The sequence below is a fragment of the Haliotis cracherodii genome, unplaced genomic scaffold, assembly GCF_022045235.1.
Source record: "Haliotis cracherodii isolate W230 unplaced genomic scaffold, xgHalCrac1.p SCAF_10, whole genome shotgun sequence".
NCBI classification, from domain to species: Eukaryota; Metazoa; Mollusca; class Gastropoda; order Lepetellida; family Haliotidae; genus Haliotis; species Haliotis cracherodii.
The window spans coordinates 14,185,565-14,210,547 of NW_027266265.1; the positions used below are offsets into that span (position 1 = coordinate 14,185,565).

At 42.3% G+C, this 24,983-nt stretch overlaps 2 protein-coding genes across 2 annotated transcripts in view; one reads left to right on the plus strand and one right to left on the minus strand.

Moving 5' to 3' along the window:
* Positions 1 to 572: 572 nt before the first annotated feature.
* LOC139447063 (putative ankyrin repeat protein RF_0381) lies at positions 573 to 7,450 on the plus strand. The gene is made up of 4 exons (XM_071228221.1): positions 573 to 1,028; positions 1,444 to 1,532; positions 4,039 to 4,168; positions 5,622 to 7,450. The coding sequence occupies exons 1-4, from the start codon at positions 745 to 747 to the stop codon at positions 6,427 to 6,429; spliced, it is 1,311 nt and encodes a 436-aa protein (XP_071084322.1). The 5' UTR covers positions 573 to 744; the 3' UTR covers positions 6,430 to 7,450.
* A 1,790-nt stretch (positions 7,451 to 9,240) lies between these two features.
* LOC139447074 (rifampicin phosphotransferase-like) overlaps positions 9,241 to 24,983 on the minus strand; it is a 43,788-nt gene continuing 28,045 nt past the window's right edge. The window contains exons 29-42 of the mRNA XM_071228231.1: positions 24,174 to 24,262; positions 22,888 to 22,950; positions 22,393 to 22,488; positions 20,613 to 20,672; positions 20,043 to 20,143; positions 19,739 to 19,802; positions 18,875 to 18,946; positions 16,745 to 16,836; positions 15,097 to 15,175; positions 13,460 to 13,514; positions 13,020 to 13,096; positions 12,368 to 12,470; positions 11,203 to 11,277; positions 9,241 to 9,722 (exon numbers count right to left, since the gene is read on the minus strand). Coding sequence (XP_071084332.1) covers positions 9,664 to 9,722; positions 11,203 to 11,277; positions 12,368 to 12,470; positions 13,020 to 13,096; positions 13,460 to 13,514; positions 15,097 to 15,175; positions 16,745 to 16,836; positions 18,875 to 18,946; positions 19,739 to 19,802; positions 20,043 to 20,143; positions 20,613 to 20,672; positions 22,393 to 22,488; positions 22,888 to 22,950; positions 24,174 to 24,262 — 1,085 coding nt within the window. The 3' untranslated portion in view covers positions 9,241 to 9,663. The remainder of the gene's footprint in view (positions 9,723 to 11,202; positions 11,278 to 12,367; positions 12,471 to 13,019; positions 13,097 to 13,459; positions 13,515 to 15,096; positions 15,176 to 16,744; positions 16,837 to 18,874; positions 18,947 to 19,738; positions 19,803 to 20,042; positions 20,144 to 20,612; positions 20,673 to 22,392; positions 22,489 to 22,887; positions 22,951 to 24,173; positions 24,263 to 24,983) is intronic.

Here is a 24,983-nt window from a genome sequence, read left to right on the forward strand (position 1 = left end):
GACCTGAACATACATACGTGGAGGACCTGAACACACATTCGTGGAGGACCTGAACACATTCGTGGAGGACCTGAACACACATACGTGGAGAAACTGAACACACATACGTGGAAGACCTGAACACACGTGGAGGACCTGAACACATACGTGGAGGACCTGAACACACATACGTGGAGGACCTGAACACACATACGTGGAAGACCTGAACACACATACGTGGAGGACTGAACACACATACGTGGAGGACCTGAACACACATACGTGGAGGACCTGAACACACATACATGGAGGACATGAACACACATACGTGGAGGACCTGAACATACATACGTGGAGAACCTGAACATACATACGTGGAGGACCTGAACACACATACGTGGAAGACCTGAACACATACGTGGAAGACCTGAACACACATACGTGGAAGACCTGAACACACATTCGTGGAGGACCTGAACACACATACGTGGAGCACCTGAACACACATACGTGAAAGACCTGAAAACATTCGTGGAGGACCTGAACACACATACGTGGAGGACCTGAACACACATACGTGAAGGACCTGAACACACATACGTGGAGGACCTGAACACACATACGTGGAGGACCTGAACACGCATACATGGAGGACCTGAACACACATACGTGGAAGACCTGAACACACATACGTGGAAGACATACATACATAAAAGTGCATCTGAAGACGACACAATGAAGTGAACGCTTGCCTCGAGTGGTTCAATGAAGAATCTGACAATGCTGCAGAGGAAGCCGAGACAAGACCCCGCGGTGCGCGACTTCTTCCAGGCGGTGAGGACGCGGAACCACAAGAAGGTGAGGATGATGCTGAAGAACAAGACCGTGCAGGACCCGGATGTTAGGGACGTGGAGGATCCGCTGCGACCCACGGCGTTGTTGGTGGCTAGTGAGATCGACGACGAGGAGACAGCGTGGCTACTGCTGAAGCCCAAGAACAAACCAGCTGACGTTAACGCTGAAACTGTTAGAGGGAGGAGGGCAATCTGGTGAGTTAAGGGACTGACTGCATGTTATCTCTGAGCAGGTTTTGTTTATTTTGTTTATTTTGTTTATCATAGCACATTTTTTTCAGGACATCCTGCACTTACAGCGAACATATATTTCTTTTTGTGTAACGCCTGACTCTAAATTAATTATTTTCCAGTATGTTATTCACAGGAACACGTATCCCTAAAAATATTAATGATAATACCGTGTTTCATAATTGTTTCAGTAAAATTTCGTTGGTCAGTAAACGCGCTTATGGGCGAATACAAAACGTCTTCATTTATTTAAACGACAGAAGTCGACTGATTATCCGGACGATATAACTGGGAACAGTACATGGTTTCAATGTGAGTTGATTTGTAGAGATTGTTAACCATCAGAGAAAATTATTTACGAATTTGTCCTTCCGTGGAGGTGGGCGGCCAAACACGGGAGCGAGAAGCTGGCAGAAGTTCTACTCAGGAAGCCTGGATGTGAGGTGAACGAGTTGGACAAGGAGACAGGTGGGTGTGAGGTGGACGAGTTGGACGAGGAGACAGGTGGGTGTGAGGTGGACGAGTTGGACAAGGAGACAGGTGGGTGTGAGGTGAACGAGTTGGACAAGGAGACAGGTGGGTGTGAGGTGGACGAGATGGACGAGGAGACAGGTGGGTGTGGTGTGAGGTGGACGAGTTGGAAAAGGAGACTGATAGGTGTGAGGTGGACGAGTTGGAAAAGGAGACTGATTGGTATGAAGTGAACGAGATGAACGGGTGGGTCAGACTGATGGATGTGAGGTGAACGAGTTAGACAAGGAGACAGGTGGGTGTGAGGTGGACGAGTTGGACGTGGAGACAGGTGGGTGTGAGGTGGACGAGATGGACGAGGAGACAGGTGGGTGTGGTGTGAGGTGGACGAGTTGGAAAAGGAGACTGATAGGTGTGAGGTGGACGAGTTGGAAAAGGAGACTGATTGGTATGAAGTGAACGAGATGAACGGGTGGGTCAGACTGATGGATGTGAGGTGGACGAGTTAGACAAGGTGACAGGTGGGTGTGAGGTGGACGAGATGGACGAGGAGACAGGTGGGTGTGGTGTGAGGTGGACGAGTTGGAAAAGGAGACTGATAGGTGTGAGGTGGACGAGTTGGAAAAGGAGACTGATTGGTATGAAGTGAACGAGATGAACGGGTGGGTCAGACTGATGGATGTGAGGTGGACGAGTTAGACAAGGTGACAGGTGGGTGTGAGGTGGACGAGTTGGACGAGGAGACAGGTGGGTGTGGTGTGAGGTGGACGAGTTGGACAAGGAGACTGATTGGTATGAAGTGAACGAGATGAACGGGTGGGTCAGACTGATGGATATGAGGTGGACGAGTTAGACAAGGTGACAGGTGGGTGTGAGGTGGACGAGTTGGACGAGGAGACAGGTGGGTGTGGTGTGAGGTGAACGAGTTGGACAAGGAGACTGATGGGTGTGAGGTGTACGAGTTAGACAAGGAGACTGATGGGTGTGAGGTGTACGAGTTAGACAAGGAGACTGATGGGTGTGAGGTGTACGAGTTAGACAAGGAGACTGATGGGTGTGAGGTGTACGAGTTAGACAAGGAGACTGATGGGTGTGAGGTGTACGAGTTAGACAAGGAGCAGGTGGGTGTGAGGTGTACGAGTTAGACAAGGAGACTGATGGGTGTGAGGTGTACGAGTTAGACAAGGAGACTGATGGGTGTGAGGTGTACGAGTTAGACAAGGAGCAGGTGGGTGTGAGGTGTACGAGTTAGACAAGGAGACTGATGGGTGTGAGGTGTACGAGTTAGACAAGGAGCAGGTGGGTGTGAGGTGTACGAGTTAGACAAGGAGACTGATGGGTGTGAGGTGTACGAGTTAGACAAGGAGACTGATGGGTGTGGTGTGAGGTGTACGAGTTGGACGAGGAGACAGGTGGGTGTGGTGTGAGGTGTACGAGTTAGACAAGGAGACTGATGGGTGTGGTGTGAGGTGGACGAGTTGGACGAGGAGACAGGTGGGTGTGGTGTGAGGTGTACGAGTTAGACAAGGAGACTGATGGGTGTGGTGTGAGGTGGACGAGTTGGACGAGGAGACAGGTGGGTGTGGTGTGAGGTGTACGAGTTAGACAAGGAGACTGATGGGTGTGAGGTGTACGAGTTAGACAAGGAGACTGATGGGTGTGGTGTGAGGTGTACGAGTTGGACGAGGAGACTGATGGGTGTGGTGTGAGGTGTACGAGTTAGACAAGGAGACTGATGGGTGTGGTGTGAGGTGGACGAGTTGGACGAGGAGACAGGTGGGTGTGGTGTGAGGTGTACGAGTTAGACAAGGAGACTGATGGGTGTGAGGTGTACGAGTTAGACAAGGAGACTGATGGGTGTGAGGTGTACGAGTTAGACAAGGAGCAGGTGGGTGTGAGGTGTACGAGTTAGACAAGGAGACTGATGGGTGTGAGGTGTACGAGTTAGACAAGGAGACTGATGGGTGTGAGGTGTACGAGTTAGACAAGGAGACTGATGGGTGTGAGGTGTACGAGTTAGACAAGGAGACTGATGGGTGTGGTGTGAGGTGGACGAGTTGGACGAGGAGACAGGTGGGTGTGGTGTGAGGTGTACGAGTTAGACAAGGAGACTGATGGGTGTGAGGTGTACGAGTTAGACAAGGAGACTGATGGGTGTGAGGTGTACGAGTTAGACAAGGAGCAGGTGGGTGTGAGGTGTACGAGTTAGACAAGGAGCAGGTGGGTGTGAGGTGTACGAGTTAGACAAGGAGACTGATGGGTGTGAGGTGTACGAGTAAGACAAGGAAACGGGTGGGTGTGAGGTGAATGGGTGGGTCACCCCTCATCACCAGGTGGACATGGAGAGTGGTACATGTATGTGGATCATCTATCAGCATTAGGTTGAGCCAAACGAATATGTATGTCATACTGGGGATATAAAAGTGGTTTCATGGATATGTCGGTGTTGCTATGTCTTGGTGAGTTTGTAATGGGCAAGTAACATTCCTGATGATGTCGTCAGGTTGTGCGCCACTTTATCGAGCGATCATCAGCAACTCGGACGCTGTGGTCAAGCTTCTCATCCACAATGGAGCAGACGTCAACATGCGCAGACTCGGCTTTGGCGTCGGAGCAGAAACTCCGCTGATCAAGTATGATATGACTTATTATAATATCAATAGGCATTTCAACAGGGAATCAAACCTAAGGGATAGTACTTTCGGAAACAACTTTCATGACATCCAAGTGATTTGTTTTGGGCAAAACTGAGGCAATTTTTCCCCCAGTATTTTCTGGATTTAAATAAATTTATCAAAATCCCCATATTCAACATTTATTGTATAATGGGTAGGTTTCTCGGCAGGATAAAGCCAACGGATAAAAACCATATCCGTTGGGGTCATATGCAGATAGAGATGCAAATATCAAAGGTCAAGTAGGACTACTTTCACTGTTTATAAACAAATATGGCGTCGCCCTCGTCATTCGGCGATCGAGTCAGAATTAACCATCCGGAATCTGGATAATTGCTATCATTATCAAAAGAACAGTTTAATATACTGAAAATCAGTGTCTAACTGTGACGTAGCTAAGGCATTTTATAAGTTTTGGCAACTTTGGAGATATAGGCTAAATCTCGAAACAATTTTGCGAGGGCACGAGGCCTAGCCAAGCGGGATCAGTAGCCATATCTGTGCTTGAGACCTCTGCGGCTTGAAACCTTCTCCACAAATTAAAATAGTTGGATATGGCCGAAATATGTTTGAATTGTTACCTTGTTTTGTTTTGTCGCTGTGTGTACATCTGACTACACGTCTTAACGTTATGACTGGTCAGGCCGACTGTCAACAACGTCTGACCGTGGTCATGACGTCTCATAGACTAGGGTTAGAGTAGCTTCCCTTTGACAAAGGGCAGTTACTCTAGCGGACAGACCGATGGATCGCCGCGAGAAGCAATTAAAAAACAATTGTTGTTTTGCGTATATGTTGCTTCGCCACTGTATAAGAAACAGATTTCTGTTGGAACTATATTGGCTACTGTCAGTGTCCGACTGACACATCACTTACCCTGTGACGTAATCAATATTAATGCGCGCATTCCAGGAAAACTCGCAATGTTTCGGTAATGTTTGTGAGAGAGGGAAAGCGATTTTGAAGCACAGAATTAAAGAATTACATTATATGATAAGGCTCGCTAAATACAATGTTTATTCCTAATGCAGGATATTTACCATCCCCAAACACACTCGCGTGATAACCTCTATGAATCAGGCAAATATATTTTGTCTTATTATAAAAGTAGGGATGTTTTTAAGCTTAAGAATGTAAGGATGCATTTTTTCAGTAAAGTTCGTAAATACCACCCCACTCATGCGGGGTTATCGATTCCTATTCACGATCCGACAGGTCCTCGTCTGTTTTCCTTAACGGAATATTGCTAAATTTAACCCCTCTCAACCCTTTAGATACTTCATTGATGGTTAACCTCCATACTGTAGATACTATCGTCTTCTCATTTATATCCACGGAGTTTAGATTCCATGTCAGGTGGAGATACTTCTTCAATACTTTCATGACTGAACCACTCTTTGAAACTTTTCAGGGCCGTTCAGTTGAACAACAAAGCAATTTGTGAATGCCTAATCAACTCCCTGTGCAACATCCAGGCAAGAACAGACAACAACATGAACGCCCTCCACTACGCCGTGGCATACCGGCGCTACGACATCTGCGAGGTGCTTTTAGAGAACCAGATCAAGATCCATGCCAAGAGCACCCATGGCGTTACAGCAATGACGATCGCCATTGAACATCACAATGCAGCAATGGTCAAGATACTCATTCAATACGGCTACAAGATTGACAAGAAGTACAAGTGGAAGGAGACGCCATTAGAGCAGGCAATAAAGCTCCATAGTGAGGCTTGTGCAATCACTCTTGTTCACGCCGGATGTAGCATAGACACTCTGCGTGGGAAGCCATCTTTCTTCTACATGGCACTAAATGAAAAACTATTTTCCTTAGTGAAGCTTTTAGTGGACATAAGGCCTTCCTTCCTCAACGAAAGGTGGATCTGGTCGAGACAATGGCCTGTTGCAATATTTCAGATGCCCGAAGTGTGTGTCTGGTTGACTAACGAGAGCCGCAAGCCACGGAGTTTGAAGTCAATATGCAGGGGGAAAATATTCAAAATGCTTGGAAGATATCCTAGTTCCAAATCAGACAAACTGCCAATACCTGACGGACTTAAAGAATTCCTAAAGTATAACCATCATATTAGAGAAGACTTTTATTGTCAAATTCCGTTGGATATTCAAGAATGCCCATTCGATTGTCCTTCCGGCTGTCCCATCAAGTACTGTCCCCCTCTCGACATCCCATCATCAGACTCAGACGGGATTGATTTCTGAACAGATTGGGGTTGTTTTCCACTACTTAATACAACTTGATGGACAGCTCAAAGTGTAGTCGACCGCCACCGTGATCTAGTGGATAGAGTGACGAGATCAGATATATTTTTTTCAGCCACAGCTACAAAACCACATATTTATTTTTTATCTAAAACCATGAGCCTTATATTTTTGTGGCAAGTAATTTCGGATTTGTTAACAGTCTGTAGCACATTATTTTTCTCTCCTGAATTTACGGGGACAATTTATTTTTTCGATACAATCCGACAATATTTGGCAAAATGTCCACAGAAATCTAGTTGTTCTGCCTATTTAGGCATGAGATAATTAAACACAACAATGTCATTGGTCGGGTTAGACTCTCGTTCGATGTGTTTCGAGATACAGTGAAGATGTGATCATCGGTTTTAATCTGACATATGCATGGTACGTTTTGTTTGTTTGTTTGTTTGTTTGTTGTTTAACGCCGCACTCAGCAATGTTCCAGCTATGACGGCAGTCTGTAAATAATCGAGTCTGGACCAGACAATCCAGTGGGTGACATCATGAGCATCTATTCATGCAATTGGGATACGATGACATGCATCAACCATATCAGCGAGCATAACCACCCGATCCCGATAGTCGCCTCTTACGACAAGCTAGTCGCCTTTTACGGGAAGCATGGGTTGCTGAAGATCTATTCTACCTCGCATCATCACGGGTCTGGTACGTTTTGACTACCAGTGGTCCGGTTTTACCAGAAAAATGAGCCTTTACGACCAAATCGGTTCATCCGTTTTGGCGCTGGTTCGTTTTGACTGGCACCAATTGTAAAAAGCGCCAGGAATATGTCTTGAAAGTTTGCCAGGAATATATGTCTTGAAAGTTTCCCAGGAATGGCAGACAGAACTGTATACGTGGCGAGCATGCTGATTTTGTACAATTATACATGCATAGGTCATGCTATCTTGAGGTTCAGATGTGGGACTGAATTACTGTTCTATGAAAATTGCTCCCCAAAAACATTGGGTATCATTGAAGCTACATTTCTATGTTTGAACTCAATTGGGATGGTGATTTTTATACATGAATATAAAATTGCAATAAAATGTTTTTTGTGTTTAAATAAGGTTGTGTTCTCATCAAGCAGATCAACAGATCCAGTTGTTCGTACAAACGTGTGAGAAAGCTGGAATAAATCTGTAAAACATGAAATTAAAAAAAAAACGTGGCCTGAAGAGTGTTAAAACTTAAGGCCCCCTGAAGCCATTGGTGTATTGCAGAGCATACCATACATGTATTGCCAAGCATGTGAATGGATTTAGAGCAAGGTTCTGGAAACAAACTCTATGCTCATCTGAAGTTGTTTGTTGTTTAACACTACACTCAACAGTATTTACGTGGTGTCGTAGCCATCCGGGAGGCAGGCAATTTGTTTTAGCCGGATTTTCTTATAGAACACATTTAACCTTGTGAATGTTAACTTAAACTTGATACGTGTACAAATATTTGCCCCCTAAGCCAAGCCGCCATGACAAGCCAACGCTTTAACCACTAGGCTACCTGACCGGCTTTTAAGCAGAATGAAGTCCAAGCATGGGCGTTATGATCCTCTGTATGGAACTACATCCGAATCACGCTTCTGTCTCCAATCTGTGCATGTATTTTGTGCATAAAAACAAACAAACAAACCACTCTTATCATACTTTATTAGAATATTGAGTCAAAAGACCTTCAAGTATTCATTACATATGGTACTACATGAATCCAAGCTTAAAAGTGTAAAAAATATAACAATGACAGAGATCCGGGTAACCACATGGTTCTGTCAATTTTTTTATTTCAATATATTTTCATCTATCCTATAGCTCAAAAATAAAGCAATTGGTCACATGCAATAATTGTTTTGTTTGTTGCTCTAAGAAGATTTCTTATGATTGTTGAAACGTATTTTTGTTGTTTTCATAAAGCTATATTTTGTTTATTTTGCATAACACTTCACATCATTCCTGCTATATGATGACAACCTGTAAATAATCATACGAAAATAATGGATGATCAAGTACAAAATAGTTGAACCACTATATTGTTCTCACCTGAAATATTGGTCAATGACGAAAGAAATAATCCTGTTTATCATCAGGCAATTCCACTTCATCAGACATAAACACGGTATAAAAATGTGGAAGTCGTGGAAGTTAAGGAAACACATATCACATATATATCGACAAAAGAACAAATGAGGTAACTATAGTTTAAAGGACATATTATTTATCATACCTTTTGAGCAAGTGATAATAGAAGGGATTAGTGAAGACTATGAATTAGGGCTGGGACAAGACAAAATTTACTACCCGGGGACCCACTGTAGTTCTCAAGAGACGGGTACAAAATGTCTGATTGGGACTATGTGGATATGGAGAAGTAACCAGCACTGTTGTTGATAGGATTCTTGGATCCATCAGTGTATGTATGGGCCCAGCTGTCCCAGGTAGTTTGAATTTTAGTGATAGCTGCTGATCGTCCTAGGGTTGGGTTTAATTTCCTCACTCTAGTTGTTGCATTTTATACACAGAATATCTCCACTTCAGAGGCTATAGCCTAATCACTGTGTTACTATTGTTAATTGAGGGTGTAATGTGAGGACAAGGTGTCTGTACGTAAGAGTAAATCAGTTGCCTTCAATTGTTTCTTGCGGCTTTGAACAGACGCGCACAACCGCAGATGTTTAGATTGGCAGATTCATGGTGACACCTGAGCAGCTCTTTATATGATAAAATATGCAGCAAATGGCCGGGACCAAATGAAAAGTTCGTTATATCTGTCAGTTCGTTATAAGCCTGTTATAAATGTAGTTTTCTGTATACAGTATCATGTCAAGTGAGAAGCGTTGTTGTTTTTGTAAAATGGTCCGAGTACTTGCTTGCTTCCCATTGGCTAGAACCAGCCCGTCACTTGAATCGTTGGTCACAAATAGCAACATATGTATTCATAGATGATGGAGGAATACTCTTTGTTTGTTCACAATGGCAAAACTTTGGATCATATGGTTTGTATCATTTCTTTGTTCACAATGGCCGTTCCAGGATAAAAAGATTAAATATAATTCTTACACAAGGGAGTTGGTGAATATAACTGAATTTCAAATTAGGTCTTCAGATTTTTTGTTTGCGATTGTGTTTCCCCTGGAGATGATTGATCTGTCCTGGGTGACGAGAAGGTAAGACGTGGAGGAATGGCCGAACCCCTCGGCTACTGTGTCGTCAGCCTCTTCACCGTCCCCCGGACTCCGTCCAGGGCCAGCATCTCACCTGTGATGAAGCAAAGGACGAGATGCCTCAGGATCAGTCAGTCATACGTCGATACCTCTGACCTTCAGGATCTGACCAACCCCTCATAGGCTGAGATGAACCACAAGCTAATTCTGACCAAATCTTTAAATATGAGTGAGTGAGTATGGTTTTACGCTGCTTTTAGCAATATTTTAGCAATATTCCAGCAATATCACAGCAGGGGACACCAGAAATGGGCTTCACACATTGTACCCACGTCAGGAATCGAACCCGTGTCATCGGGGTGATGAGCAAACGCTTTAACCACTAGGCTACCCACCGCCCCTCTTTAAATATGAAGCATGCATAAGCCATCAGATGAGCCATTCAGAAGTCAGTTTCTCAAATATTCTGCTTCACTGTCAAACTAACTTTTTAATGTTATCAACACAATGTATTTTCAGTTGCAGTTTCTGATTGGTAAATTTCCTAACTGCCTGTCTGATTCTGAAACTTTGGTCTGAACAAAAGCAAACCAACACAAGGAACAAATGTTCCCATGACAGCTCACCCTTTTCACTGTTCATGCCATGGCACTTAGAAAAAACCCAGGGTGAAACATATTCCTGACTGTGCTTCCTTTATTATTCTCCATTAGGAACTGCCTGTTTATATCGTGTTTTCGAGACAAACTACTCTGACTCTGAGGTTGTAGATTTCCACCGTTTAACTGACTGAATGTTCACCTGACATGACCTTTTATAGAGGGATTGTCAGATCTTGAAGGAGTGACGTATCTTACCGGAGTAAAAATATCACATCTGAATGAGTGAGGGTCTTTCTTTATTCTGAACTATCTAGGTGAGGTGAAATGGGGTCCATCACGTCCAAGATTATTGCACTTTTATAGTGACGTGCATGTACGTGTGTGTGTTTGTGTGGCTGCTTGAACTCACTGAGATACCATGCTGCAGTTTAACATGAATACCCCACTCAGACACAGTATACTGACTCCGAGCCGACCAGTCCTTGTTTTAACCCCTGGGTAACAACAAGGACATCTTTTAACATCTTTTGGTATGACGCGACCGGGGATCGAACCCCAGACCTTCCGCTCTCCGGGCTGACGCTCTACAATTGGACCACTGAGGTAGTCCTGAACTAAGTATTAATGCAACATTTTAGGGAAGTTGCAGATGCTCATCAGAATCATTGACCACCTCCATGGTCTAGTGGTAGAGTGTCTGCCTCAAGAATGAGAAAGATCATTGGTCTATCCCTGGCTGTGCCATGCCAAAAGACGTTAAAATATAGTACTTTTTGTTCCCCTGCCTGTAAATCTGGTATATGGCATTAAGGGGATAACCAAGGACTGGTCAGTTCGGAGTCCCTTCCCAAACACACACACACTAACATTATAATTGCAAACATGACGTTACACTCAGCAGTTCATTAGCATCAGAAGACCTATTTAAAGACACTGTACTGTCTTCTGATTCCGGATATAACTCAGACTCACCTGACTTTATCCTTATAGTTGCGTCAGCCACATTCACAACGCAGGGGATGCCATATTCCCGCGCGACCACGGCCCCTGGCAGAAACAACAGCAGGTCAGGTTACAATGTCATGGAACTTTATACAACAAACAACAGCTTTGAGTACCCCCCAGAGTGGGCTGGAATTGGTCCTAGCAGCTTATGCTCATGGTAAGAGGCGACCTTTGGATCAGGTGGTCAGGCTTAGTAACTCGTTTGATGGCCTGTCCAGGTACCCCAGTCGCATGGATTGTTGCTCATAATATCAATCACTGGATTGTCAGACTTGATTATTTACCGGCTGCCATCATGTAGCTGGAATCATGCTGAGTGAGGCCGTAAACAACTGATAATCAAACAAATGTAACATGTCCTCAGTCAGTGAATGTTTGAAAACCAGCGGTGCTTCCCACAGAATACTGGCCACCTACCCACAGAATCAGAATACTGGCAACCCACTAACAGAGTACTGGCAACCAACCAACAGAGTACTGGCATCCCACACACACAGTACTGGCAACCCACAGAGTACTGGCAACCTACAGAGTAGTGGCAACCCACCCACAGAGTACTGGAGCCCCACAGAGTACTGGCAACCCACAGAGTACTGGTAACCTGCTCACAGAGTACTGGCACCCCACCCACAAAGTACTGGCAACCCACAGAGTAGTGGCAACCCACCAACAGAATACTGGCAACCCACAGAGTACTGGTAACCTGCTCACAGAGTACTGGCACCCCACCCACAGAGTACTGGCACCCCACCAACAGAGTACTGGCAACCAACAGAGTACTGGCAACCCACCCACAGAGTACTGGCAACCCACCCACAGAGTACTGGCAACCCACCCACAGAGTAGTGGCAACCCACCAACAGAATACTGGCAACCCACAGAGTACTGGTAACTCACCCACAGAATACTTGCAACCCACAGAGTACTGGCAACCCAGCCACAGACGTAGCCCACAATAACTTCTCTCCATACAACACTACCAACCAATAGATACCAACCCAAATTGTGGGGCAGTACAACAGATATTGGGCTTCACATGTCATCAGTGATGTGCTGGAATATTGCTGGAATAAACTAACACAACTGAAGGTGTAATGAATCTGTGTCATGTACATATGCCTGCTGTGTTTACCATGTGAGAGCAGCCCGCCTATTTCCGTGACGAGTCCCGCAATAAGGGGGAAGTAGGGGGACCAGCCCACGTCTGTGCACATCACAACCAGGACGTCACCAGCCTGGAACACATACACACATTAATATAGGCACTAGACACACACTGGGTATCATACAAGACACATCTACATTCTCATCTGTGTGATACACATATACAATCTCACTGATATGATCTCACCTGTATGTTATCAAATGTATACAACACAGGTATGTTCTCACCTGTATACAACACGCAGGTATGTTCTCATCTGTATACAACACACATGTATGTTCTCACCTGTATACAAGACACAGATATGTTCTCACCTGTATACAACACACAGGCATGTTCTCACCTGTATAGAACACACAGGTCACAGGCACACAGGTATGTTCTCACTTGTATACAACACACAGGTATGTTCTCATCTGTATACAACACACAGGTATGTTTTCACCTGTATACAACACACAGGTATGTTTTCACCTGTATACAACACACAGGTATGTTCTCACCTGTATACAACACACAGGTATGTTCTCACCTGTATACAACACACAGGTATGTTCTCACCTGTATACAACACACAGGTGTGTTCTCACCTGTATACAACACACAGGTATGTTCTCACCTGTATACTGCCAGCGTCTTCAAGTCTGGTGATGATTCTGGCTGGGCCCTGCACCTCACCCTGGCTGACTGGCATACCTGGACACAGAGATCAGTGTTACCATGGTTACTGCACAACAGGAACACTCATATATATTTTCCCCTGGATACAGCAGTCTCCCTATCCCCAGATGCCTCCCCATTCTTAGGAACCTCTCCACCTCCAGCATCCTCCCTACACCCAATGTAGGGTGTTCCCACCCACAGGAACCTCCCTACACCCAGCAATTTTCCCACCCACAGGAACCTCTCCACCTCCAGCATCCTCCCTACACCCAGCGATGTTCCCACCCACAGAAACCTCCCTACACCCAGCAATGTTCCCACCCATAGGAACCTCCCAAACTCCCCACCACAAATCTTAAGAATTTTTGAATCCAATATTGTACATAACATTATCACCTCTGAGTACATCTGTAGTGTTGATCGAGGAGGCCTCTCTGTTCCTGTCATCGATCTGGTTAAAGAGAGACAACAATATAATGATAACACTGTGACTTTCCACAGGTTTACAGACAAATACCGCACGTTTCCCATGACATCACGGCATGATCTACATATACATAGATAGGTAGTCATTTGTTTGTTTGTAGTTTAAAGCTGCACAATGCAATATACAGCAGTCGGTAAATAATCGAGTCTGGACCAGACAATCCAGTGATTGGTATCATGAGGATTGATCCACACAATTGGGATACAATGATATGCATCAACCAAGTCAGCGAGCCTAACAACCTAAGTCGCCTGTTACGGTAAGCATGGGACACTGAAGACCTGTTCTAACACGGATCTTCACAGGTCAGTCTTGTTATCAACACAGCTCCCTGTAGAAGGAAAACATTTCAATTACAACATTTCTGAAATTCCAACATAGAGCCAACATAGAGACACTCAATATAACAGGGGGTGTAATACCGTATTCGACGTAATAAGGGCACTCTCAAAATTAAAAATAGGGTGCTCTTATTAAAATATTACGTTGGTGAAAAAAACAGAGTTGAAAGATAAATTTTATAGTTTATAGTGACATCCTGAAATGTTTATGTACGACAGATATATTTTTCCAGAATTTAATTGCCCATAATTAAGGGTGCATATAACACATGAGTGTGTATTATACGCAAATAAATAAGTCTTATGTACATTGATCAATCAGAAGGGGTGCTAATTGGGATTGTTCACTAGCAAATATATCAGCAAATATCGCCGTAGTAACCAGGCCCCTATTACAACCCCTGCTGGGCTGATATGGCTTATTAAAGTTATCAATACATTTTAAATGGGCCACCGATATCAGCCCAGGAGGTAAGAAATTAGAGTTATGTCCCTTTGTATATTGTCTGCTCGGCTCACTTTTCCATGACAGTCTTCCGAAGAAGGTCAACATGTTTTTATGGACATACACAGAATTTAGAGATGTTTTATGAATGTACACATTTTGATGTTAGGGTATATGATAAAAAGGTTATCATATCATACCTCGGGCTAATATGGGGGTTTCGGGCTGATATGGGGGTCTCGGATTGATATGGGGTATGATATGAAAACTGCCATATAAGAACCTCTAATTGTATTCAATTATGGTGTGTTAAGGCCATAGTTTTGGCAGGTTGTTATTTTCCAAATGACAAGCACATGCAACATGCAGAGATTGGATGATTGGATTCCGGAAAGAGGGGATCAAGCATTGTTCCATGTTCTGCATCCTTGCATAAAGCGAATCACGCCTGTGGCCCATATGGTATAAGTTGGTTAGCACCTCTTGGGTGAATACCCTCAGGAGGCACTAGTGAGTGAGTGAGCATGGTTTTACGCCACTTTTAGCAATATTCCAGCAATATCACGGCGGGGGACACCAGAAATGGGCTTCACACATTGTACCCATGTCGGGAATCGAACTCGGGTCTTCGGCGTGACGAGTGAACGCTTTAACCACTAGGCTACTCGACCGCCCCTAAGGAGGCACTAACATACACATCTGAAGACGTAGGAAGTACAATGCACATTTTGTAAGAAGCTTGACGGATAGAGATACTCACAGGTATAGGGTAGCCAACGTTGAGTTTGGGGAACCTGAGTGTCATCTGCTTGGAATGTACACGTCTCCTCCTGACAGCCCTGCGCAGACAGGACGGATTAAACACTGCCACTCCTAACTGTGGGTTTTAACAGACTTTATAACAATCATTGATGTGATGTGATGTTTGTTGTTTAATGCCACACTCAGCAATATTCTAGCTATATGACGGTTGTCTGTAAATAATCGAGTCTGGACCAGACAATCCAGTGATTGACATCATGAGCATCCATCCACGCATTTGAGATCGATGACATGCATCAATCAAGTCAGCGAGCCTGACCACCTGATCCCGTTAGTCGCCTCTTACAACAAGCATAGTCGCCTCTTAGGGCAAGCATGGGTAGCTGAAGACCTGTTCTACCCCGGATCTTCACAGATCAATAATCAGTGAAAACAGATAAACCATCCACGGTATCTTTGGAATGATCCTGGTAACTTAACTGACAATGTTTTGCATGTTTTCTAAATTTGTGAAATACACTGCTACCGACCCAGCTGGTCATATTTGCTCAAACACACAAGGAGATCCCTTTCCTAGAGCTGGGGATCAGTTTTAACTTGGTTATCAAGCTTGGTCTGCTCCAACCAATAAATCATTGACTATTTACTATCATTTGCAAATTGTTATGTATTGGCATATCAGTGGATCTGTTTCTGCTATGATTTAAAATGTTATGAATCTGATTCCACAAAAGAAAATACTCAAAGAACATTGATGGTGAATGTACTTCTTAATTCTTTCAGATTAAAGGTATTGTTGATGTACATTTGGAAAAGTATATAATATCTATCAATTATTTTTCGCCACAATCTGCACAATTATTGACAGTCGATCTAACACCGGAACAATTCATCATTGCAACATCACCAAACTATAACTTAGGTTGAAGAGGAACCCTAGGCCTGTGAAGATTTTAACTAAATCATGTTTTTTGTCATTAACCCCACCATCCCCTTTCAAAAATGTCCTATGTCAGCCATTTCCCTCACAAAATCAATCATCAGATGTTCACCATCACGTTGATATTTTGGTATCAGTAACGAGTCGCTTACAACAAAGATATTTGTTTAATTATCTCCCTTTAATAAATAGTTTCAGATCATGCGTACACTGATGTTGACTGAAGCTTTATCTTTACTCAAACATACACGAGTCAAAAGGAATGTGTGCATCATCAGAAAGAAATGCAAACATTAGCAACTTGTAGTGTAACCACTGAGCTATAGTGAGTATTTGTCATTAAACAGTATATCACGTGACTAACCACGGGCTTGGGTAGTACTGAAGGTACCCGGGTCCGACTCAGGACCCACCCAACCTGAGTACCCAAGTTACCCGTCCCAGCCTTATTAGAGATGAAATGACACGATTGAAATATATGTATTCGCTCGGTAGGTCGAGTGTTTCTTTAAAAAAATTTTTGCCCTTCACATGCTGCTACTCATCAATACGAGTGGATGAGTTGATTCATCGAGCCCTGCATACCCTCTACCACAATCCCCTAACCACACACACAGACACACACACACACACAACCACACACACAACTACAAACACAAACAAACATACACACACATGCCCTGGATGGGGAGTGTCGACTACGTACTTGATGATGAGACGAGCGGAGCGTGTGGAGATGAGAGTCCCAATCTCCTGGTGGGTGAGGAAGAACAGGAGATCTTCATCCGGAATACGACCCTGAGAAGAGGATGGCAGATACATTATATATTTCTTGTTTGTTTTGTCATAGTAATCTTGTAATCTTGTAATCATAGTAATCTTGCTTGTCAAAGTAATCTGATTATTTGGAAAATAAACTTATTTTAACTAACTACTTGTTTGTCTGACACTAATCAAGACACATTATGAAGTAGACTTTCAATCCACATTATGAAGTAGACTTTCAAGACACATTATGAAGTAGACTTTCAATCCACATTATAAAGTTGACTTTCAATCCACATTACGAAGTAGACTTTCAATCCACATTATAAAGTAGACTTTCAATCCACATTACGGAGTAGACTTTCAATCCACATTATGAAGTAGACTTTCAATCCACATTATGAAGAAGACTTTCAATCCACATTACGAGGTAAACTTTCAATCCACATTATGATGTAGACTTTCCATCCACATTATGAAGTAGACTTTCAATCCACATCATGAAGTAGACTTTCAATCCACATTATGATGTAGACTTTCAATCCACATTACGAAGTAGACTTTCAATCGACATTACGAAGTAGACTTTCAATCCACATTATAAAGAAGACTTTCAATCCACATTATAAAGAAGACTTTCAATCCACATTATGAAGTAGACTTTCAATCCACATTATGAAGTAGACTTTCAATCGACATTACGAAGTAGACTTTCAATCCACATTATAAAGAAGACTTTCAATCCACATTACGAAGTAGACTTTCAATCCACATTATGAAGCAGACTTTCAATCCACATTATAAAGTAGACTTTCAATCCACATTATGAAGTAGACTTTCAATCCACATTATGAAGTAGACTTTCAATCCACATTATGAAGTAGACTTTCAATCCACATTATGAAGTAGACTTTCAATCCACATTATTATGTAGACTTTCAATCAACATTATGAAGTAGACTTTCAATCCACATCATGAAGTAGACTTTCCATCCACATTATGAAGTTGACTTTCAATCCACATTATGATGTAGACTTTCAATCCACGTTATGAAGTAGACTTTCAATCCACATTATGAAGTAGACTTTCAATCCACATTATGAAGTAGACTTTCAATCCACATTATGATGTAGACTCTCAATCCACGTTATGAAGTAGACTTTCCATCCACATTATGAGGTAGACTTTCCATCCACATTATGAAGTAGACTTTCAATCCACATTATGAGGTAGACTTTCCATCCATATTACGAAGTAGACTTTCAATCCACATTACGAGGTAGACTTTCAATCGACATTAAGAAGTAGACTTTCAATCCACATTATGAAGTAGACTTTCAATCCACATTATGAAGTAGACTTTCAATCCACATTATAAAGTAGACTTTCAATCCACATTATGAAGTAGACTTTCCATCCACATTATGAAGTAGACTTTCAATCCACATTATGAAGTAGACTTTCAATCCACATTATGAAGTAGACTTTCAATCCACATTATGATGTAGACTCTCAATCCACATTATGATGTAGACTCTCAATCCACGTTATGAAGTAGACTTTCCATCCACATTATGAGGTAGACTTTCCATCCACATTATGAAGTAGACTTTCAATCCACATTATGAGGTAGACTTTCCATCCACATTATGAAGTAGACTTTCAATCCACATTATATAGTAGACTTTCAATCGACATTAAGAAGTAGACTTTCAATCCACATTATGAAGTAGACTTTCAATCCACATTATGAAGTAGATTTTCAATCCACATTATAAAGTAGACTTTCAATCAAAGTTATCCACAGATCTGAACAATATTCATAATTTGAATTTGGAGAAGGTAGAAAAACAAACGGATAAGATCAGTATATTGCTGGTGCCAAAACTCAAGAATATATATATTTAATTCCTTTGCAATTATTTCCCCCAAAGCATGAATATATTGTCACCTGGTGACAGGAATACTTAAAATAATTCAGTGAATTTAACAACAAAATCACCACAATATATTCAATAACAGCCTATTGTAATGGCGTGATGCACCAAGAACGGGGCAACCATCACTCACCTCGGACACCATGAGGGACGCCAGTCTCCAGTAGGCCTGCTTGAACTTCTCGGACATCACGACCGACGTGGACTGCAACATCACAACCACATTGACTGGCTTATCATGCCGGTGACCATGTCATGGAGCTCTCCTTAGCCTATAAGATCTTGCAACATTTGCATTCTCATAATTTTGTTTGTTTGTTGTTTAATGCCACATGTTCAAGATCTATGCCTGTAAAAATAGTCTGGACCAGAGTATCAAGTGATTGATATAGTGAGCAACTATCCACGTCATTGGGGTACGATGAGACCCTATCAACCAAGTCTTGAGTATGTCCACCTGATCCACAACATCGCCTCTGACCCCCAAGAATCCCCAAGGGGGAGCACTCTTGTGAAATTATTTTGGTTTCATTGAAGTCCTGTAAGATCAGATTATTAACTTATACAAAACAAAAGGCTTGCTTTTAACTCCAATACTGTGTGTGAATGTGTCTCAGTGTGATCTGTGTGCAAGCAAGTTTGTGTGAATGGTCATCAGTATGTCTGTGTGTTTGTGTGTCTGTGTGTCTGTGTGTCAGTATATCTGTGTGTCGGTATGTCTGTGTGTTAGTATGCTTGTCAGTGTATCTGTGTGTCAGTATGTCAGTATGTCTTCGTGTCTATGTGCCTGTATACATGTCAGTATGACAGTGTGTCTGTGTCAGTATGCGTGCCAGTATGTCACTGTGTCAGTATGTCTGCATGTCAGTGTGTCTGTGTCAGTATGTCAGTGTCTGTGTCAGTATGTCTGTGTCTGTGTGTCAGTATTAGTGTCCGTGTGTCTGCATCAGTGTGTCTGTGTGTCTGTATGTTTGTATATCACTGAATCATCTGTCACCTTGCCCCACTCCCGCTCCCCTACTGCAGATCTCGCCTTCGGCAGCAGGCCTCTCAGTATCAGCCTGTAATGAACACCATGCTCAATCAGCACTATTAACTACACAAGTAGACGGGTAATATGAACATTTAAATTATAAATCAAACTAACTATTCTATCATTTCAGCTGCTTATATCTTGATTATTTAAACATAAACTAGAGTTTTTTAAATGTTTATTTCCATTTACTTACAAAAAAATGTAATAAATGTTTTCACAGTTGGAAGGTTTACACACCAATGGGAATGGTAATTGACAGACTTACTTTTGGAAGAATGTTAGAGGAGTCTTGAGTTTGGCAATGATCTGGGACACTGACTGTGATGGCTTAGGTTTGCTGTCATACGACTTGGTTTGGAGAATTGTCTGAAAAGGAAAAACATTACTAAGTCAGGAATATTATATTAGAATATTAGAATATTATTATAAGTATATTATATCGTGAGTGAGTGAGTGAGTGAGTGAGTGAGTGAGTATGGTTTTACGCCGCTCTTAGCAATATTCCAGCAATATCACGGCGGGGGACACCAGAAATGGGCTTCACACATTGTACCCATGTCGGGAATCAAATCCGGGTCTTCGGCATGAGCAAACGCTTTAACCACTAGGCTACCCGACCGCCCTAAGTATATTATATCAATAAATATGCAATAAAATAGTTGTATAAATAGATATAACTTAATATTTTTTTATAATAAAATCATCAGCAATTAAACATATCTGCAAAACAGAACTGTTTTCTGAATTCAAAGACATTTTGTTTTCAGATTTTCTCCCAGATTATTTTCCTGAAACTCTTAGAACTGTAATGGCAGAGTTCTCTGCTCTTGCTGACCTTGATGACTTTGATGAGTTTCTCAGTCTCAGACTGCCACGATTTCTCTCGCATCTCAGCCTGAAAACATTAATATGGTGAGTCAGTGAGTATGGTTTTACGCCACTTTTAACAATATTCAAACAATATCACAGCGGGACACCAGAAATGGGTTTCACACATTGTACCCACATGGGAATCAAACCCAGGCCTTTGGCGTGATTGCAAACACTTTAACCACAAGGCTACCCCACCACCCACATCAATTCAGAGCAATGTACACAAGGTATAGTACAAGCACCACAACCACTTCATGGTGTACAGTACCAGGATGGGTGTACATCTCTATCCTCCAACTTAGCAAAGACAAAATCCTGTGAGATGACTCCAACAGGTATACTTCATAGGGCTGGGACGACCCCTATTACCCGACCCTACCTGAGTACCCGCTTTAGGTCTCAAGGGATAAGTACAAAATGTCCGATTGGGAAACATTTCACTGTACTCCTGTCAAAATATATTTAGCTACACGTATAAACCAATCTGGTCATGCACACTGAAGTTGACTGAAGTTTTATCTTTATGCAAACATATAAAGTCAGAAGGAATGTGTGCATAGTCAGAAAGAAATGTGAACATTTGTCACTTATGGTGTAACAATATAGTTCTAGATAATTTTTGCCAATAAACTATATAATCACGTGACTAACCACGGGTCCTGTGGGTACCCGGGTCCTACTCAGGACTCACCCGACCCGAGTACCCGAGTACCCGAGTACCCCTCCCAGCACTATTACTGAGGCCAAAGAATTATAGCTGCCATTACATGGATACCATACGTAGTGTTGCTTACCGCTATTACTTTCTACATCGATTTTTACACAGAAACTGTAAGTGACATAAAGCGTTACACTGGCGGATCCAGAGAGTAGGGCTGGGACGAGTCCAAATTGACTACCTGGGTACCCACCCCTCTATTACCTGACCCTACCCGGGGACCCGCTGTAGGTCTCAAGAATAGGTACAAAATGTCCGATCGGGAATAGTTTGACTGTAGCCCTGGACAAATTGTATTTAGATACATGTATAAGAAATCTGGGATTGCATACACTGCAGATGAATGAAGTTTTATACTTATTCAAACATATAAAAGTCAGAAGGAATGAGTCCTTAATCAGAAAGAAATGCAAACATCAGAGACTTGCTGTGTAGCCATATAGTTCTTGATCATTTTTGTCATTAAACAATATATCACATGACTAACCACGGGTCCGTGGAGTCCTGTGAGGACCTTGGTCTTTCTCAGTACCCACCTGACCCGAAAACATTTCACAAAATCAACATCCAAGACTGGTACACCTCCGTATGAAAGTGATTTACAACTGCCTAACTGTGTTGACACAAATATGTTTTTTCATCTTTTAAACCAACCCAATGATTGCTTATGTTTTGGTGTAAGGGAGATATTCGAGAATGTTTTTGTTATCTGATCGACTTGGTCGTCGCCTATGGCAGTCAGCATCTTTGTGAATCTATATGAGATAAGAACATGATTGGATATCATGTTTTCATTACAAGGAGCTCAACTCATTATCTACACGAGGTGGCGCCAGGGTGGAGCCAAGAAAAGTGGCCTTGGTGTGGCAAGGGTAGAAACTAGGCTTTGATATAGGCTAGTGAACACACTTATTGATATAAGATGTTATGATCTAGCACTTAAACAGAGGCCAGATGGGTAATTGGAATCACATTTCTGTCATATTTCATAGGTTACTGCAAGATCTGCACTTGACTGTATCACCTCTCGTATACACCGGTGCCCGTGACGGTCAAGGAAAGCAGAGAACTTCTTCTGTATTTCTGGATGTCTCGCCGACTTCACCATCTTCACACAGTCCTGCCCAACACATCAATAACGACACCTTCACAGCTTCTGACACAACTAATGTACGTAACAACCTTCTTGGATCAGAATCTGACCCAGCAGACCACCTTCCGACACCAAGGGAATAACATTCGATTGAAAAAAAACTTCATTATCTAATAAAATTCCACCTAATTTCAACCAGTTTATAATCAAATGTATTTAATTTATTCTGCTGTCACATAAATATCGGACTTCTTCAGTGCTTGGAATGAGTGAGTGAATGAGAATGAGTCACTAAGAATCAATAACAACAACAACAATAATAATAGATTGATGATGCTGACAATATTTTTACCCTATATGGACAACGAATATTAATCGTGGTCATTATTTCTTTGCAAACAGCAAAACAAGGAGGCAATAGCTCACCTGATCTGATAGAGTCAGGAACTCCTCAGCCAGGCCTGACACAGCTATTTCCTTGGCCAGATTCTGCGTAGAAGCATCACTTACATCACAAACATCACTTACATTAGAAACATCACTTACATTAGAAACATCACTTACACTAGAAACATCACTTACATTAGAAACAACACTTACATTAGAAACATCACTTACATTAGAAACATCACTTGCATCACAAACAAAACAAAGATCACTTGCATCAGAATCATCACTTACACAAGAAACATCACTTACATTAGAAACATCACTTACATTAGAAACATCACTTGCATTAGAAACATCACTTACATTAGAAACATCACTTGCATTAGAAACATCACTTACATTACAAACATCACTTACATTAGAAACATCACTTACATTAGAAACATCACTTGCATTAGAAACATCACTTGCATCACAAACAACACAAAGATCACTTGCATCAGAATCATCACTTACACAAGAAACATCACTTACACTAGAAACATCACTAACAGTAGAAACATCACTCACACCAGAAACATCACTAACAGTAGAAACATCACTCACACTAGAAACATCACTTACACTAGAAACATCACTCACACTAGAAACATCACTCATACCAGAAACATCACTCATACCAGAAACATCACTTACACTAGAAACATCACTTTACTAAAAACATCACTTACACTAGAAACATCACTCATACCAGAAACATCACTCACACTAGAAACATCACTAGCATCTGAAACATCACCTACACTAGAAACATCACTTACACTAGAAACATCACTCATACCGGAACATCACTAACATTAGAAACATCACTCACACCAGAAACATCACTTACACCAGAAACATCACTCATACCGGAACATCACTAACATTAGAAACATCACTCACACCAGAAACATCACTTACACCAGAAACATTACTTACACTAGAAACATCACTCACACCAGAAGCATCACTTACACTAGAAACATCACTTACACCAGAAACATCACTCACACCAGAAACATCACTCACACCAGAAACATCACTCACACCAGAAACATCACTCACACTAGAAACATCACTCACACTAGAAACATCACTCACACCAGAAACATCACACAGGCTTCAAAGATGAGCCAGATCAAGTGGTACAGAGAGTATTAAAATGAATTGTATAATTCACCTGATGAAGGTTGCAGTAGTCCTGAAACATGATGTATACTGAATATGCAGAAGATGACATTTACACATCAGACCATCACTTGTATTAGGTCCAGTCTCACCTGCATGCCTGACGGCACATCGGCACTGTACACGTCTGTGCACTGAGACAGCAGCATGGCAATGTCCCCATAGTGCTCCGTCAGCCATTCTGAATATACAACACATATTGGAGTGAGTGAGTGAGTATGGTTTTACGCCGCTTTTAGCAATATTCCAGCAATATCACGGCGGGGGACACCAGAAATGGGCTTCACACATTTTACCCACGTCGGGAATCGAACCCGGGTCTTCGGCGTGACGAGCGAACGCTTTAACCACTAGGCTACCCGACCGCCCCTACAACACATATTGGAGATGGCATGAGAGTGAGGTGAAACTGGGTTTAACGTCGCATGCAAGATTATTGCACTTCTATAGTGTTTCACACTATTTTACTCTTCTTTTTATCATGACACGGGCACCAACATTCTGACTGTTCTGACATGTGTACGGTACTTCACATGAACCCAGTGTTGACAGGCCCAATGTGTGCACTCTCTGGGCAGCAGCTTAAATGATGTCACACCTCTCGTTAAAGCGACGAATAAATATCAAATACAGCTGTTCGAAAATAGGGTACTGGTTATACATTTCATATTTTGTAGATATCATCTGCATGTTTCCAAATGTCAGTTATTTTTTCTGAAGATTTTTTCCAAGAGTACTTGATGTAAGATGAAGATAATTTGCTTTCCAGCCTTGTCATTCAGCCATTTGTCTAACCCAGTCCACACAGGTTTCCTGTACATGCAGTGGTACAGTAGGTGGGATATTGATTTATCTGCCTATTGGGGTCTGTAGAAGTTCCTAGTGTTATCTCTAGAAGTTAC

What these genes read in the sequence shown, in the direction of transcription:
- LOC139447063 (XM_071228221.1), top strand. Translation starts at nt 745, where the DNA reads ATGAAGAATCTGACAATGCTGCAGAGGAAGCCGAGACAAGACCCCGCG. An exon ending in CGAGTTGGACAAGGAGACAG is followed by an intron (nt 1,533 to 4,038) that starts GTGGGTGTGAGG and finishes TGATGTCGTCAG; the next exon opens with GTTGTGCGCCACTTTATCGA. An exon ending in GCAGAAACTCCGCTGATCAA is followed by an intron (nt 4,169 to 5,621) that starts GTATGATATGAC and finishes GAAACTTTTCAG; the next exon opens with GGCCGTTCAGTTGAACAACA.